Raw genomic sequence first — 16,981 nt, 5'->3', positions numbered from 1 at the left:
AGGTCCTGGTTGACCGGGTGCATCCTTCTCCAGGAGGCCGACGTCAAGGCTCTACTCTGGGCCAAGGCCTCATCCCTACAAGGGGCAGCCAGTTCAGCTCCCGTCTGGCTGCGTCGTGGAACCTCATCCACGAGTGGTGGGAGCCCCCTGCTGCCCAGAGCGAGGAGTGGCAGAAGGACGGGAAGGTGGGCAGAAGCCACCAGAGCTGGGGAGTCCCGGCCCAGCAAGGCAGAGCTGGACCAGATTGCTGTGTGGCCCCGCCCACCTCTCTAGCCACGCCCCCACCTAGCCACTTCACCGTTCCCACAGTTCCCTGCGCCTCTAGATATTTGCACTAGTTAATGCTGAGGCCCAGAGAGTCTTTTCAGTTGACTTCAGTCAAAGAATTATCGTGCATCCTGTGTGCCAGGCACCGAGCAGAGACAATCTGGCCTGTGAGGAATTCGCAGTCGGGGATGTGTGTGATGGGGAGGGGCAGACCTGAAGTGAGCTCACTGCAGTATCAGGTGTGTGTCTTTTCTCCTACCTGGCTGCCAACACTCAAGTACAGCTCCTTCAAGAAGCCCCCAGGATTGCCTCTCTGCCCAGCTCAGCCCTCCACTGGCCCATGTGCTCCACTCTATGTAACAGCATGAGTTGAAATGGGCTGTCTTTCCCCACTAGACTTGAGTTCCTTTTGAGGACAAGGGCTTTGCCTTGATCATCTTTGGATCCTTGGTTCTGTGTGTGGAGCCTGGCACATAGTAGGTGCTTCAAAAACCTAGGCCAAATGAAAGTTGATCAATTCAATGCCTTAAGGTCTTCAAAGAGTGACTCAATGGTGGCATTTCAGACAAGGGGCTGGATTAAGGTGTGAGAGCCATGTCAGTGCCCTACACATCTGAAGGGGCTGCCTAGAACTCAAGACCACCAGTACGTCAGCCCCGTGCAGGCATGGCTTTTGTCTTGTTCTACTAGTGCTTGAAACAAGGCACTTAATAAAGATTGTGGAAAGTATGAATGAAGAGTAACAAATTCAAGACCCTCTGTGACTCCCCAAGTGATCATTGGATCCAATCTGTACTTGTATCCCTTCTGAGACAGGGAATTCACTACTTATCTCCTGAGCAGCATCCTTTCTCTCTTCAGACAGCACGGCCTATTGGGAAGTTCTTTTGCTTTCCCCTGGCCTTGGCAGAACCAGTGCACTCTTGCCCCTGCTCAGAGGGACCCTTGCTTCAAATTTAGCCCCTGGAGATTTCTGTCCAGGTGACAACCCCCAGTGGCCAGAGGATGAGGGTCCAGGGTCTGCTGAGTGCCCACGCTTCCCCATCTGGCCCTCCTGCTCTCCAGCTGGGAAAGGGATGAGGGTGAAGGGTCCACGTTGGCCTCAAGGATGGCAGATGTGGTCACAGAGAGGACAGAGCCCCACTCACAAGTTGACTCATGAGCTTTATTCTCTATTCTGAGTGATTCCCAGAACAGCCACTCATGCCCAGAATATCCCCTATTCCACCCTCTCAGTGACATGGGAGGAAGCCGAGGACCAGAGAGGGGAAGAGAGGGACTAATATTGCACAGCCAGTGGCAGGAGAGGACCTCAGAGCCCATGACCGCTGGCTGCCCCTTCAGGGGCCAAAAAAGGCAGCAGATGTGGCACTCAGCTCCCATGCTGCCATGGGGCCTGTGGAAGACCTCAAACGTCTTGTAAATCTTCTTCCTGTCACACCCAAACAGATTCTCCTCAGTGCAGTATTATTACAAGGTGCTTGCACACCTCCAGAGACAGTGGCCTCACCACTTGCAAGGCAGCTACTCTGTTCTGACCCCACAGAGAGTGTGCATGTGTGTGTGTCGTGAGGTGGGGGAAGAGAGGTTGCCTCCCCTCCCTGGGGGAATTCACCTTGTCTGGCTCACCTACGCAGGCTGACAGTTGAGCAGAGGTAACCCCATATCCTGTTTTCCTGCCAGGGAACTTCCCTCTAGGGACTCCCCCAGGGCCTGTGCAGCAGGGTAAGTTGTGCTACTGAGAAGAAACCTGTTTGTGGAATGCTCCTCCAGGCTGGGGCCTCCCTGGAGACGGAACTGCCTGCCTGTGGGTAGTGAAGCCAGCTTCACTCTTGATGGTGCTATGCCAGAGAGTCTCAGGATGCTAGGACCCTGCTGGGGCAGCTGCTCATCACCTCAGGAGCCCTGGGCAGTGGTCCAGCAGCGAAACTGTGGCGGAGACTCTGCTACAAGGGTGTACGTCACTCATGGCATGGCTGCTACCTCCAGGCAGCCTTCCTGGTAACCACAGATCACAAAGCTCTCTTCTTGGCTTCTTGGTTGTACCACCATTTCTGCTTGAGTACATCTGTTTGAGATGCTGTCTGCCATTTGCTTGAGGAGTCCCACCTGTCCCTTCTCTAAAATGAACATCCTTGAGGATGGGCCCACTCTGCTCTCTGCCTCCCAGCAGTCCCGAGCCCCTTCTGGCTCAGTAAACAGGTGTAGACATCTCTAGCCAGAAGCTCCTTGGGAGACCCAGCACACTCCTGTCCTTCCACGGACAGGAAGCTCTCTGAGAGGGGCCGTTGCTGGCAGATTGAGGGGTGGAATGCACAGAGCCAGAAGGGCTGAGACATTCCTATCCAAGCACCACAGTTTTCCAGGAACCAGAGAAGGAGTGTGACTCGCCCGAGGGCACACAGCAAGTTGAGACAAAGCTAGGACTGAGACTGTGATGTGCAGGCTCCTAGTCCAGTGCTCTTGGGTCTCCCAGAGGTCATGTCCATGAATCTGAGATGTGTCTCCTGTGTCCCTTGGGCAGGGAGGGTCAACCTCTCACTGAGGATGGGGAGGGGCTGGCTGAGAAGCCCCTGAGCAGAAGGAGGAGGCATCGCCATGGTGGAGGGTAGGAAGCACTCAGGCCCCTCCTGCTTTGAAGGCTGATGACGTTTCAGAGGGCAAGGAGACTTCTAACAAAAGAGGAAACTGAGGCCCAGAGAGAGGGCAGGGTGCCAGGCTGTGGCTGCTTTCCTTACCCCTTCCTGTAGTGGACTTGGGGCAGGCGTGGGGCCTTTCCTGGATGCCCAGGGCCAGCAAACTCATGATTGGGCTCTGAGACCTTGGTGGTTCCCACCCCAGCTCTTGAGCCCTGCATCCCCCACCCCTACCCCCCGCTGTCAGGTCAAAGTGAAGTGGGTTAAGAGACGATGTCTTCGGGCCCTGGGGTGGGAGTGGGTCTCCAGGTACCACAGGTCATGGGGTTCGCAGGGTACCGGGCACCACCTCCAAGGAAGCTCACTGCTTGCTGGCGATCTTCTTCTTCCGAGCAGAGACCAGGTCGTAGAAGGGGACACGAGTGATGCTGGCTCTGGAGTGAGGGTAGTGAAAAAATTTCAGGACTGGATGGGCTGGCAAAGGGGTCTCATCTCCCAGGGCTTGTAATAAGGGTGTGCTTCTCCCAGGGCGGGGTTGGCCTGCCCCACTGCAGGGGAAAAGCCTGATGACCCCAACAAGGACCGAGCCAGGGTATGCCACAGGCAGGCCTGAGAGCCTCGGGAATTCTTCCTCCACGTATCTTTGGACGCCTCTCCAGACCTCATCAGACTCGGAAGGAGGTGACAAGAGCCCAGGTGGAACCAGCAGACCTGCTTGCCAGTCCTAGCTCTGCCCCTCTCTGGCTGTGTGGCCCTGGGCAAGTCCTTTCCCTCCCTGGAACTCAGTCCTCATCTGTAAAATGAAGGTGAGAGTGGGTTTGGCCTGGCAGCCTCAACAAGGCTGCTGCAAGGTTGGAGGGAAAAGACCCTACAAGTCTCTGGGACATACATGATCCCTGGTCCATTGACGACTCTGATGTCTCCCTCTGTCTAACAAGACTCACCTTCACCGGTATCTCCCCATGGGCTCAGAGTCGAGGTGTTATCCTGCCCCTCACATGGCTCCCCTCCTCCTGTCCCTCCACTGCCCATCATGCCTTCCACCCTAGCCCCTGCACGGTGGTCTTTCTCCCCTGGCCACACCTGTCTGTGGCTCTCCAGCGCACTCAGGAGAAACCTGAGCTCTCTGCCATGGCAACCAAGGCCTTGCCATCCTCTGCAGCCTCACTTCCCACTGCTCCGCCCCCACGCTGCCTGGTCCCCACATAGCCCTACCGTCTGCACTGCGCAGCATTGCCCAGCACCAGTTATCCAGGAAGATGTCCAGGCATCCCTATGCCTGCCCTGCCCTTTTGTTTTGGCCTGCATTGCTCCTTCCACCTAGAAAGTCCTCCTACCCACCTATACCAGGTCTTTCCAGGACCACTTAGGATACTGATGCTAATAGGTGCTGGGCAAAGAGCTTTACTCGTAACATCTCCCATGATCCTCCACCATCCCTATGAATTCAGTGCCTTGCTCCTCTGTGTTCTGGGCCTGGCCCTGAGCATCCTCCCAGAAAGGATGCTCACAGAACATGGTAGAAGGGATTTGCATGCCAGAAACAGGAGGGAAGTTCTGGAGTTAGCCCTCTTTACAGGCAAGGAAACAGGACCCTGAGAGGAGCAGGGGCTTCTGGAAGGTGACCAGAGACCCCTCCCCACCAGCCCAGCCACCCATTACCGAATGGCTTCGATCCATTGGTCCCGCTCCTCGGCGCTGGAGGCTGAGATCCGGTAAGACTCGTGCTTGCCCTCCACCACTTTGCCGTCACCATCAGTCTTGCAGGCCTTTATCTTCTGGCCCCGGCAGCTGGGGTTGCAGAGCTCCAGGCAGAACTGTGGGGAAGTGGCCAGGTGAGGGCAGGGCAGAGGTGGGAGGAAAGGGCAGCTGTGTGGGCTCTCAGGGAGGCTTGGAGAGGCCTAGACACTTGGGCAAGATCAGCATCTAGAAGAGCAGCAGGACACACCTGACTGCCAGGCCTTCCTGTGAGAGGAAAACGGGCAGGGGCTACAGCTCCTCATGTTGAGAACTTGCTATGTGCCTGACTTGACCTAAATCCATGATTCCTCTTAAAATCCCCAGTTGATAGATGGGAAAATGGAGGCTCAGAAAGGAGCAGAGACTTATTGAAGGTCCCAGAGCCAGTATCAGGGGCCAGGCTCTGAGAGACAGTGTGGCCAGGCCCTCTTGATGCCTCTTGACGCCAGGATTCCCGGCCCTAAGAGGGAGGCTGAGGCAAGCCTGAGCTACTGGAAGGTGTTACGGGCATGGCCTCTTCTCCTGAAGATCCCAGCCCAGCTGCCCTCTCCCTGTACTCTGTTTTGAAAATTCCTACAGCTGCTCTGGCCTGAGGCCACCTGGCTGACACCTACTGGCTTCTTGGGGTCGTCCACCTTCTGCACTGAGAGATTCTCAAGGGGTATGATTCCCCGGGGCTCCTTGTCCTGCAGGAGAATAAGAAGGAAGATCAGGATGAGCAAAGGGAATTTTGAGTCAAGAGCAGGGAGTGAACTTGGAAGTTTTGTTGTTGTTTAGTCACTAAGTCGCCTTCAACTCTTTGTGACCCTATAGACTATAGCCTGCCAGGCTCCTCCGTCTGAACTCGGCGGCACCCCAGACCCCAAAGAGGAGTGTGCCCATCTTCCCCAGACTCTGACTGGCCCTGGAGAAGGCAAGGGAGAAGCATGGGAAGAGCCCTGGCTGGGAGTTAGGAGGCCGGACTTTAAGCCCCAGCTCTGCCTTGCACCTTGGCCCAGCCCCTTCCCCTCTTTGCAGCTGTTTCCCCCATCTGTAAGATGGGTGTGGAGGAGGACCGAATGATCTCAAAGAGGCCCCAGCTCTACAATGGACTGCTTAGTGAGAATCTGGAAAGGGTTTGAGGGGAGGGACAGGATGGGGTAAGGCTCACAGTGGTGAACTCGAAGTAGTAGAGGCAGCTGTCCGTCAGGATGAACCAGCGTCGTTTCCAGGTCTTCACGCGGCCACCTGCGAGAGCCAGTGATGGAGTCAGTTAGCCCCCCTCTGCCCTGGGCTTCAGCACTTCTCTCCACGGAAGAGCCGGGCCTCCGATGCCCACCTCTGGACCCCCACCCTAGCTCCCTAACCCCTAGCTTGCCACACCTCCCCCTTATCTATCTCTCCCCCACTTAAAACCTGAGGGGTTCCATCACCTCTAGGCTGCCCCAGAGCTCCTCCCTAGTCTGGCCCCAGGGGCAAGCTGACCATTCCTGCACTTTCCTCCTGCCCCCACCACTCTGTTCATCCCTTGGCCCACTCCCTGCCTGGTGCTGTGCTAAGCCTTTCATCTTTCATTTGCCAGGCAACGTTCTAGAGGATTCAAGAAACATTCACTTATTAATCCCTATGACTACCTATGAGGAGGGGACCATTATTAACCCCGTTTTACAGATTAGGAGACCGCAGGGCAGAGAGGGTACATCATCTGCTCAAGGTCTGGCAGTAGAGCTGGAATTTGAACCCCAGTGTCTGAGCCCCAGAGCCTAAGTGCATGGTCATTTCCCCACATGTTTAATCCCCCCAAGGATTACTGTTACCATTTCACAGCTGTGGAAACTGAGGCCAAGGATGGATGGAGGAGCTGGGATCTGTGACTTAGAGCTGCCCTGGGGCTGAGAACTGTCAGCTAGGCAAGAAAAGGAGGCTGCAGTCTGCAGGTAGATGGACTGGGAGGTGGGCCTGGAGAGATGGAGAGTCTGGATGGGCCCCCAGGCCAGGGCCCTGCTCCCACATATGGCATCTATCCTCCCCTGACTTAGAAAGCCTCTGTGCCTGGCTGGCTGCCCCTGCCCAGAGGTGCCCAGCATGTGTGGGGGTGGCAGGCTCAGATGGCCGGGTCCTACAGTTCCGCTACTAGAACTTGCAGCGGCTGTTGCTGTGGGACCCACCACAGCTCTCCCTGCCCCGAGTCCTGTTGAGGAGAGACTCCCCAAGCCACATCCTCTCACACTCCCTCCCCCATCTTTCAGGGACACCCAACCATCTGCCCACTGAATTCTGCCCCTGGCTGGCTATGTGGCCTTGGGCTGGTCCCTTAACCTCACTGGGCCTGGGCTTCCTCAGAATCACTTCAGAAAGAAAGACCTGCGGTTGAAGGGCTTATCTATGAATCTGTCAGCTTTCTGTCTCCCTTCCTGCTCATTGTTCCCTCCCCCACTGTCCCCTCATCCCCAGGACAGACGGAGGGAGGGTTGGGGCAAGCAGACTGCTGCTCCAGGGCTCAGGAGACTCTCAACTCCACCACCCGAGGCTTCAAGTCAAATGGGTGCGTGTGTCAGCTGTGTTGCATTAGTGTGCAGGCACATCAGTGCCTGTGCCCCAGAGTGCAGGAGTGTGCGTCTCACCCAGTTTGAGCAGCCAGCCCTCGCGGTCGGGTTTGAAGAAGGTGTGGGTGAGGTCATTGCCATCATCCTCGGGGATGGAGAAGGGCTCGCTCTTGATGCTGTCGAAGAGATTCTGCCCCAAGAGAAGGGAGGGAGAGACCCGCTGTGACGTTCATCCAGGGCCTGGGTCTGGCCTATGTGGCCTCGGGCAAGTCACTGACTCTGTGTACCTCAAGGTGGGATGCTGATCTCAGCTCTTACAGGCCCATCTCCTAGGCCGAGACCAGAGATCTCTTCTGGGTGATGGGAATTTCCCAGAAAGCAGATTTCAGTTCTCCGTGAAGGACTTTCTAGCTGTTAGAGCTGCTGAAATATGGAAGAAGCAACTTTGTAGGACAATGAGATCCCTGTCACCAGAGGTATGCAAGCCAGGGCTGAGAATTCCCTGTGGGAGAGTTGTAGATGTTGGCAATGATCATCCCTCTGTGTTTTGAACCCCCTGCTGTGGGACACTGCCTTCCATGGACAACCTGCCCAGATTTCCAACTGTTTGGGAAAAACATTCTAAATTGTCTAATTCTGCTGATTAAAACCAGGCACAATGCTGGGTTGCCATCATCGACATAATGAAATCATTTCCTTCTGTTGTGTTTGTGTGTGCTGCTGTTCAGATGGTTTCCTCGAAATGTTAAATGAAAAATTTCACAAGTACTGTTCGCTTCCCCAAAGTTTTAGAAATGGTGTTTGCTGGTTTTTAAACGTCTTTTCTGATCCAGGAGCTTAGGGGTGGTGGTAAGGTAAGAAAGTAGGGGAGGAGGGTGCTGGCCTGTAGCAGGTTTTCCTGGGTTTGATGGAGAGGACTCAGCCGGCTGCAGTGGGTTGAGTGGGGAAGGGCAGGGACCACTTTCCCTTTTTGGAGCCCCGACATTCCTAGAGCAGCCAGGAAGCCCTGCTGCCCCTCCTGCTCTGGCCCAGCCTGGCCCTGAGGTTTCCCTAGTATCGCCGGCTGGTTGAAGGAGTTCTGTTCTCCAAGGCCTTGTCAGCAAAGCTGGCAGCCCATACAAATATTCTGAAGGCCCGAGGGGGCAAGCAGGGGGACAGACAGGGCCTCATCCTTCACGACACCCACAGGGAGCCCCCTGGCTTCTGTGGGCTTCCTACAGCCTACATATTCTGCCCCCACAAGGAAAGAAGCTCTGTTCACCCACATTTCCTGTACCTTGTAAAACCAGGCTCCCCCCACCCCCTGTAAGGAAACGCCCTTGCACCTGCCACCACCAAATCAGGCTGTCTTCTCCTGGCTGGGCAGACATGATCAGAAAGACAACAGCCACTCACCAGTGGTTGTGCTGGCCTTGCATCCATCCTTCCCCACCCACTCTGTTCTCCTCTGGAGAATCACCCCCTTACTTTCTGTCCAGGTTGCTCAGGGGTTTGACACTGCCCACTCAGCACTCCCTCACGGCTCCAGGAGACAGTGAGTGACTCCCATCTGGCTAATTAGAGTATTTCATCCTACTGGTCGCAGTGACTGATTCAGAGAGGGACTTGTGACCCACACCAGCCAATAAGCCTTCATTCTGGGACTCTAGACTGTTAAGCAAGATGGAAGCCTGGAGTTGCCCAGGTCCTCTCTGGGGAAACTTGGGGGAAAGCCTGTTTAAGAGGGAAGCCAACTTGGAAGAGGAGATTGCTCTGAGATGGAGAAACCAGATTGAGCCCTGACCTCAATGAAACACCTGGATCTAGCCGAACCTGAAGCTGACCATCAGTCCCACATTTTTCATTGACATGAGTTGAGAATTCCTCCAGCCAAGGAAGAAACTGGAAGCTGGGAAACAAGTCAAAATCTGCATTCCCAAATCTTTCTTTCTGGTCTCTGCAGAGGGAAGGGCTCAGATAGACGTGGGTTTGAACCTAGACTCCTCACAAACTGAGCCCTGCTGGCCAGCTACCTCTATTGGAGCTCAGTTTCCTTTGCTGTAAACTGGAGGGGGGGTGGTGGTACCTGATGCCTGTGGTTGTCAGGAGGACTTAAGGAGCCCAATATACAGTCATTTCTGATGGAGATGCTTGGACAAGAACCCAGGAGGTCTAGCCCTACCCACAGCAGAAGATGCCCTGAACTGACTGTTTCCTTTGCTGGACCTTGGTTTCTCCACCTGTGACACCAGAGGGTGGATGAGCTCTAGTTCTGTCCTCTCTCCTTCTTTCCCTTCTCCACCCCAGGTCCTTCTCTGGGCAGCCCTGTCATGATGAGTGGAGCCAGGCACTTGAAGTGCTTTGCCTGCTTCTCAGGAGAATAATGTAAGGTCAGTGTCATCAGCCCACTTTGCAGAGGGAGAAACTGAGGCTCACACTCAGGGACACGCAGCCATAAAGGCGGAGCTGTGATTTGATCTCCTGTCCTCTGAGTCCACACCCTGTGCCTTTGCCCTGAGTCTCTTAGGCACTCTGCCCAGTCCCCATCAGGATGGCCAGGGCAAGACTTGCTCAACCTGCCTGAGCCCCCGCTCCCCTCATGCACCTTTCCAAAGCCTTTCCCACCTGCATACCCTCATGGCCACAGAGTGACCCCTCTTTAGGTGATGTGTCTGTGTCAATTTAATTTCATAAATCAGGTCACTTAAAAATGTTATATGTCCTGGAGAATCCTTCCGCAAAGCCACAAACTGATACTTATAGATACTTAAAGCTGAGTCCTTGCTTTACATGTGGGGAAGATGAAGCCCCAAAAGAAAGCAAGAAGACCCCACCCCCACCCCCAGTCCACAGCAGCTTTCTGTAAAAGCCTTGAAGAGCAAGGACTAGGCCAGTGTGGTTCACTTTGTGCCCTGAAAGCTTCTGGATTAATTAGCCAGCCCAGAGACATAGGTGCTGTGCTAAATACCTTACATGTCTACACTAATCCCATAAGCTGGGAGCTCAGAGAGGTCAAGCCTCTTACCTAAAGTCACACAACTAGAAAATGGAGGAGCTAGCACTTGGATGTGGCTGTGACTCCAACGCTCTGTTCTTTTCCCTGCCTCTTGGCTGCCAAGGAGGATAATAAACCCTTTCCAGACCTCCCAGGCAGAGTTTGAAGCTAAATTGAGATAATAGACCCAAAAGCCCTATGAGAAGAAAGTTACAAGCTCTATACAAATGCAGTGCATTGTTATTAACAAAAGACTTGAATTGGGAAAAATACCTAAGGAGGGAGCTGCTGAAGGAGGCTCTCTGGGGACAGAAGCAATAAAGTGGCACCTGGGAGATCCAACAGGACTGGTGCTGGCAGGCTGTTAACTCATTACCTGCCAGACCAGGTGTGCCCAGCTTTCTGCTCCAAGTACCACAATGAGATGAGTTTTCAAAGGCCTTTCACATTTCAGGCAGTTTACTAAGGGCTGGGGATTTTAAATAATTATTAATGATTCTTAATAGCGACCTAAGCTACCATTTAGAGCTTGTGCTATGTACCTGGCATGGGCTATGTCCTTTACGTTTTTAAAAATTACTACTCATAGCAGCTCTGTGATGCAAGCGTCATTATTCCTGTTCACCTGGTTGAGGAAATGGTGGCCCTGAGAGGGTGAGTCATTACTCAAGGTCATCTAGGAGGCGAACAACGGGGAGATGGGACTTGACCTGAGCTCTAATCTACTCTCAAGCCCTCATTTTATATCATGCCCCCCTCCAAAATAAATTTTCTCTGGGGATGAAGGAGGGTGAAGGGCTCTTCAAACACTGAAGAGCACCAGAGTCATTACAGATCCAGGCTCTCCCCCCTCACCACCAGACTTCTGCTTCAGGACATATACAGGGTGCTAAGCTGCCAGGGTGGGGTTCACATTGTCTCCTCCCCTCCTCCCAGACTCTGACCTGGAGGGAACTAAAACTGTAGAGCTCTGGGCACCTCTAATCCTAGAAATGAATTGTCAGTTCATTTTTGCTAAGCCAGGCTTTGATTCTCACTCCTGTCTTTCTAAGACAGTTCCCAGCTCCGCTTTGCCCATAGGAAGCAAGTAAACTCTGGAGGCTGTTGTTCAAAGCTCTGGACGCTCTGGGCCCACCTTGGTGCCCATCACTGACTGTATGTAACCAGATGGCTACTCCGGATGCCCCTCCCTTTCCCTACCAGGTCAAGTGCTGACCAATTCCTCTTTCTGGAATGTCCTTTCCCTGCTTCTCCTCTGGGCAGACTCCCACTCAACCTTCAAGGTCAGTTCAAAAGTCACCTCCTCTGTGAAGTCTTCTAGGATGGCACCCTTTCCCTGCCCCTGGGAGAGTGATAGTATTGTCCTCTGGGTCTCCATAGCTAGGTTCCTATGGTCAGACTAGCATGAATCAGGCAAGGCTGGAATTCACATGTGTTTTATCTTCCCACTAGACCTTGAACTTGGGTTGATTCATCCCTGGGTACCCCATGCCAGGCCAGAGCCTGGTGTAGGATGGGATAGGAAGCCTGGGTTCCGCTTGACTCTTGAGCTGATGTGTAGCCTATGGAAGACCTGTTTCTTCCTCTCTGGAAGAGGGAGGGGTTTGAGCAGAGACTTGGAATTTTCTGCTCTGACCCACTGCGAGTCTAAGACTCTGGGATTCCAAGAAATAGACTAGGTGGTGTGAGGCACCCTTTTGAGGAAGGTGTGAATGATGTGTGTCTAGAGCTGCCCAAAGGCTGAGGTCTGGGCGGACCTCCTGGGTGTTCAGTCTTGGACCTCCTTCTTAAGATGGGACCGCTTGGGAAAGCCCATTTCAGGACCGACCTCTTTTGGGACGGTTCATCCGCTGGACAGAGGAGCCTGGCTGGCAACAGTCCATAGTGTTGCAAAAGAGTCCGACACGGCTGAAGCAACTTAGCACATCTCAAGACAGTTATTGACCAGGGAGGGCCCCCTCCTGGAGAGGTCTCTCTTAGATGAGCCCCTCTTGGGTCATCCGCCCAAAGGCAGGCTCCTCCTGGATGCCTGGAGACCGGCTGGGCGGGGCCACGCCCCTCTTACCCGCAGCTGCTCCTCAGGCAGGTCACTGCCGTCGTTGATGCCACGGTTCATGGACACAAAGCGCTCGAAGGGCGGCCTGTCCCGGACGTTGGGGTTGTGGAGGCTGGTGTTGAGCATGATGACGGAGAAGGACAGGACGTAGCAGGTGTCTGCGGGACATGACAGCGCTGAGTCCCGACCCTGGCCACGCCCCCTCCTCCGCCCTCACCCCTCAGGGGCGGCGAGTTGGCTGTCGCAATGCCCTGAAGGTCCACCCTGTCCTTCTGGCTTGGCATTCAAGTCCTGGCCTCACCTCCCACTCTTCCGGAGCTCCCTGCTGCAAACAAGCTTCAGCTGTCAGTTGCCCGGGCCCCTGTGTTCCTCCCACCCGGCACTTCTGCTCCTGCTGGGCCCCCTGCCTGGCGCGCCCTCCTCTCCCCTTTTCTACCCATTTAAACCCTCCTGCTCTTTAGTCTCCTGCTCCAGCCCTCCTCCCCGCGGAGCCCTTCCTGCCCCCCTGCCCACTCTGTTCTCTGCCTCCTTGGAACTCAGAGGATGCTTATTGTTTGCTACCCTGTTCAGGGCTTGGTCACGTGCTGCTTGGTAATCTTGCTGGCATTGTGGGGCTCCCAGAGCTGAGCTCCTGTTCTATTATTCAGACTTTCATGTGCTTGTCCTCAGGAGCCAGGCTGGGCTGAGCATTTGGGAGGGAGATGATCGCTACTCTGTGATGTTTTAAAGCCCTGAGTCCAGAGCCAGGGAAGTTCAGCTGTGACCCCAGCTCTCCGGTTGACCTTGAAAAGTACTTGAGTTCCCAGAGCCTCAGCTTCCCCATCTGCAATATGAGGTGTGCTAAGTCACTGTAGTCGTGTCTGACTGTTTGTGACCCCATGGACCATAGGCCGCCAGACTCCTCTGTCTATGGGATTCTTCAGGCAAGAATACTGGAGTGGGTTGCCACGCCCTCCTCCAGGGGATCTTCCCGACCCAGGGATAGAACCCGCGTCTCTTATGTCTAACCTGCATTGGCAGGCGGATTCTTTACCACTAGTGCCACATGGGAAGCCCCTGCAATATTTTAGAAGGTTTAACTTTGAAAGAGCTTCATGTTCATTAACGATTTACCTCTGATAATAGTGGCTCTAATGTTGCTGGTGGTGATTGCAGCCATGAAATTAAAAGACGTTTACTCCTTGGAAGGAAGGTTATGACCAACCTAGATAGCATATTGAAAAGCAGAGACATTACTTTGCCAACAAAGGTCCGTCTAGTCAAGGCTATGGTTTTTCCAGTGGTCATGTATGGATGTGAGAGCTGGACGGTGAAGAAAGCTGAGCGCCGAAGAATTGATGCTTTTGAACTGTGGTGTTGGAGAAGACTCTTGAGAGTCCCTTGGACTGCAAGGAGGTCCAACCAGTCCATCCTAAAGGAGATCAGTCCTGGGTGTTCATTGGAAGGACTGATGTTGAAGCTGAAACTCCAATACTTTGGCCACTTCATGCGAAGAGTTGACTCATTGGAAAAGACCCTAATGCTGGGAAGGATTGGGGGCAGGAGGAGAAGGGGACGACAGAAGATGAGATGGTTGGATGGCATCACCGACTCGATGGACATGGGTTTGGGTAGACTTTGGGAGTTGGTGATGGACAGGGAGGCCTGGCGTGCTGCGATTCATGGGTTGCAAAGAGTCGGACATGACTGAGCAACTGAACTGAACTGAACTGAATGTTGCTGGTGCTTGCCCTGTGCTAAGCTCTTTACATCCCCTGACAACACTTATGAGGCCGGCACTGTTACCGCCCCCACCCTTTTTACAGATTAGGAAACTGAGGCACAGGGAGAGTAAGTTACATGTCCCAGGTCACAAGATTAAGTAGTTCAACAGTGATTCAAATCTGGTGCTTTAAAATTCCTTCCTTCCTACAAATATATATTGAGCAACTAATAAATGCTACAGAGTGGGGATTCACTGGTGAAAAAATCTGTATGGTCCCCACCCTTGTGGGTTGTTTTAAATTGTGGGGCTGATAGATAATAAGCAAGCAAACCCCTAATTTATATATAACCACAAGGTGGGCAAATGCTCTGTAGGACTTGTCCATAGACACACTGCTGAGAAGCCCCCTTCACTTCTCCGAGTCTGTATCTGCAAGGATGAGAATACTGCTGACTTCATAGAGTAGATGTAAGGATTACTTGGCTTGCATAGGTAAAGCACTTAGCGTCTGCCGAGTGCTTAGTACTTGGACTTGGTTATTGCTATGGTACCTTCAGATCCAGAGAAGAGGCCAGGACAAGCCTGCCATCATTTTTCTCCTACCCTGTTGGGAAGTGTGGAGGACTGATTTTTGCTGATATCCTTCTTATCCACCCTGGGCCCCTGCATCCTTCCCAGTCTGTTTCATGCTTCTGTGCCTTTGCTCAAACTAGAACCCCAGTCCCAAAGGCCCTTTCTCCCCTTGACCTCCTGAAGAACTCTTATTCATCCTTCAAAACCCCATTCAGGCATCAGGTCCTCTAGGAAGCCAGCCTGGACATGCTGAATCCCCAGTCCCCACCCTCAGATGAGACAATGATACCTTAGCACCCCATGCCATTACTTCCTGCCTTCTCTCCCAAGGATCATGCCCTTGGGAGATGTGTGTGTAGGCAGCTCTGCCTGACACACACCCAGCAGATGGTCTGGCACGGATATGGTGCTCAGTGAGGGTTGATGACAGGATCTGGGCTCCCAGGGTCTGGGTACTTGGGAGAGACCTGGTGCCTCAGGAGGTAGATTCGCACCTGGCAGGGTCCCCTCCTACATAGGCACCTGTGGACTGGAAGACGCCGGGGTTGCAGAGGCAGTATCGGGAGGCAAAAGTCTCCATCATGCGGTCGATCTTCTGGGCCTCGCCTGGCAGCCGGAAGCTCCACAGGAATTGTCTGGGGGTAGGGAACAGAGCCATGGGCAGTGGAGGTGGAGGGCTCTAGGAGGGGGGCAAGAGGGCCCCCCATTTCTCCCTTCATTAAACTGCTCTGCATCTCTCATGCTTAGTTTCTTTATCCTGTAAATGGGAGACTCTGCACCTGACATCTAGACTCATGGGAAGGATCAGTGAAATTTGTGCTATGAGCACCAAGTCTGCAGGAGGGATCCAAGAAATGCCTTTTCTTCTGGAATACAGGAGCTTAATGGACACTCTTCTCTGCCCATCTGCGGCCCAGCACCATTTGTGGCCCAGTCCACCCCAGCCCATGAAGGGACCAATGCAGATTCTCAGGTTCTAAGGCCTTTTTACACTTGGCCACTGGGCCCTGGGATCTGTGGGACCCTGGGGAGGTTGTCTTTCCTTGGCTGAGCTTCCTTTTCTTGGAACTGAATGATATCCACAGCTTCCAACTGAATTCGCCAAGGTCAAGGGCCATGCCTGCTCCTCTCACATCTCCCACTGAGCCTTGAACACTGGGACTGTGTTTACTGAGCCAGTGCCTGCTCAGTAAAGGCTTGTTACATGAGTGAGAGGATGAACAAATGAATAAATGAATGAATGAATTTTGGAGACTCCCAAACTACCCCTCTCCTTTAGAAAGCATGAGAGTTGGAGGGAAGGCCACATTGCTTAGATAGTGGTGGCTTTTTCCTTCTCGCCTTGCAAACTCCTAATCATCTGTCAAAACCCAGATCAAATGCCCCTACTCAGGAGATGATTTTCCAGACATCATCTGCAGCAGCAAGACTTACTAAGCCCTTACTATGGATCAATTCTAAGCACTTTCTTACTTAGTCCTCACCATCCTATGAGGTTGGTATTGTTATTAACCCCATTTTACAGATAAAGAAACTGAGGCACAGAGAGGTTTTTTTTGGTTTTTTTTTGGGTGGCTTTCCCCATGGGTGAGTAGCAGATATAGGGTATGAACTATGCAGTCTAGCTCCAGAGTTTGTGCTCCTTACCCATATATATTAATGCCTCCCATCATTGTAAAAATGAGTAGCAAAAATAATATCCTAATTAGAAAATAATAAGTAATAATACATGTAGTACACACTAAGCTGTATTAATAAAATAAATAAAATAAGCACTAATTCAAAAAGCAGTGGGAATAGCCATCATAATAGTAGTAATAGTGATTAAAATGATTAAATATTATTATAATAATGATGTAATATAATAATTAGTAGTAGTAGTAACAAGCCAGGTGCTGACACAGGCAGTCCATGCCTGTTATCTCATCTAACCTCAGCTCTCTTTGGGGATACTGTCATCAATTACTTCTATTTATTTATTAAAAACAATTCTTCGGTCGTACCGCACAGCTTGCAGGATCTTAGTTCCCTGACCAGGGATTGAACTCAAGCCCTCAGCAGTGAAAGAACCGAGTCTGAACCGCTGGATCCCCAGGGAATTGCCTCATTAACTAATTCTTGCTCCTGATGCTTTGTTTGTGCTGTTAGCCATGTGGATGATGGTGCCCCCAACACCCCTCCAGCCCCTTGGGAGTCAGGCCCCTGCCCCCTGGACCACTCACCTGAGGGCCTGGACGAGGTTGAGGTTAGCAAACTCATGGCAATCTACGAAGGCCTGAAGGACCTGCAGGTTGATGGGGTCCCTGGAGAGGAGACAGAAGGGAGGGTGGGACACATTTGAGCATTTGTACCCCCTTCTAAAGGGGGTTGAGGTGGGGGAGGCTGAAGAGGGGAGAGACATCCTCCTTCTGAATCCAGCCACCCTCTGGTCTGTTCACATGTCTGACCCTACATCACTATCCTCCCACCACTATCTGCACACCCGTGTCCTCTCACTCACAGCAG

The 16,981-nt window shown here is 53.0% G+C and overlaps 1 protein-coding gene across 3 annotated transcripts in view; it reads right to left on the bottom strand.

Annotated features, from left to right (window-relative positions):
* Window positions 1-1,411: 1,411 nt before the first annotated feature.
* CYTH4 (cytohesin 4) overlaps window positions 1,412-16,981 on the bottom strand; it is a 32,067-nt gene continuing 16,497 nt past the window's right edge. For all 3 annotated transcript variants that reach the window (XM_081596392.1, XM_081596393.1, XM_081596394.1), the window contains 8 exons: window positions 16,699-16,779; window positions 14,999-15,111; window positions 12,208-12,356; window positions 7,247-7,358; window positions 5,794-5,870; window positions 5,258-5,329; window positions 4,566-4,720; window positions 1,412-3,337 (listed from right to left, as the gene is read on the bottom strand). In XM_081596392.1, the coding sequence (XP_081452518.1) occupies window positions 3,265-3,337; window positions 4,566-4,720; window positions 5,258-5,329; window positions 5,794-5,870; window positions 7,247-7,358; window positions 12,208-12,356; window positions 14,999-15,111; window positions 16,699-16,779 (832 nt within the window). In that variant the 3' untranslated portion in view covers window positions 1,412-3,264. The remainder of the gene's footprint in view (window positions 3,338-4,565; window positions 4,721-5,257; window positions 5,330-5,793; window positions 5,871-7,246; window positions 7,359-12,207; window positions 12,357-14,998; window positions 15,112-16,698; window positions 16,780-16,981) is intronic.

This window comes from Giraffa tippelskirchi, chromosome 4, assembly GCF_054371585.1.
Source record: "Giraffa tippelskirchi isolate mGirTip1 chromosome 4, T2T-mGirTip1v1.2.pri, whole genome shotgun sequence".
Taxonomy (NCBI): domain Eukaryota; kingdom Metazoa; phylum Chordata; class Mammalia; order Artiodactyla; family Giraffidae; genus Giraffa; species Giraffa tippelskirchi.
Note: the sequence above shows the minus strand (reverse complement) of the source record. Positions and strands in the feature narration are given on the sequence as shown.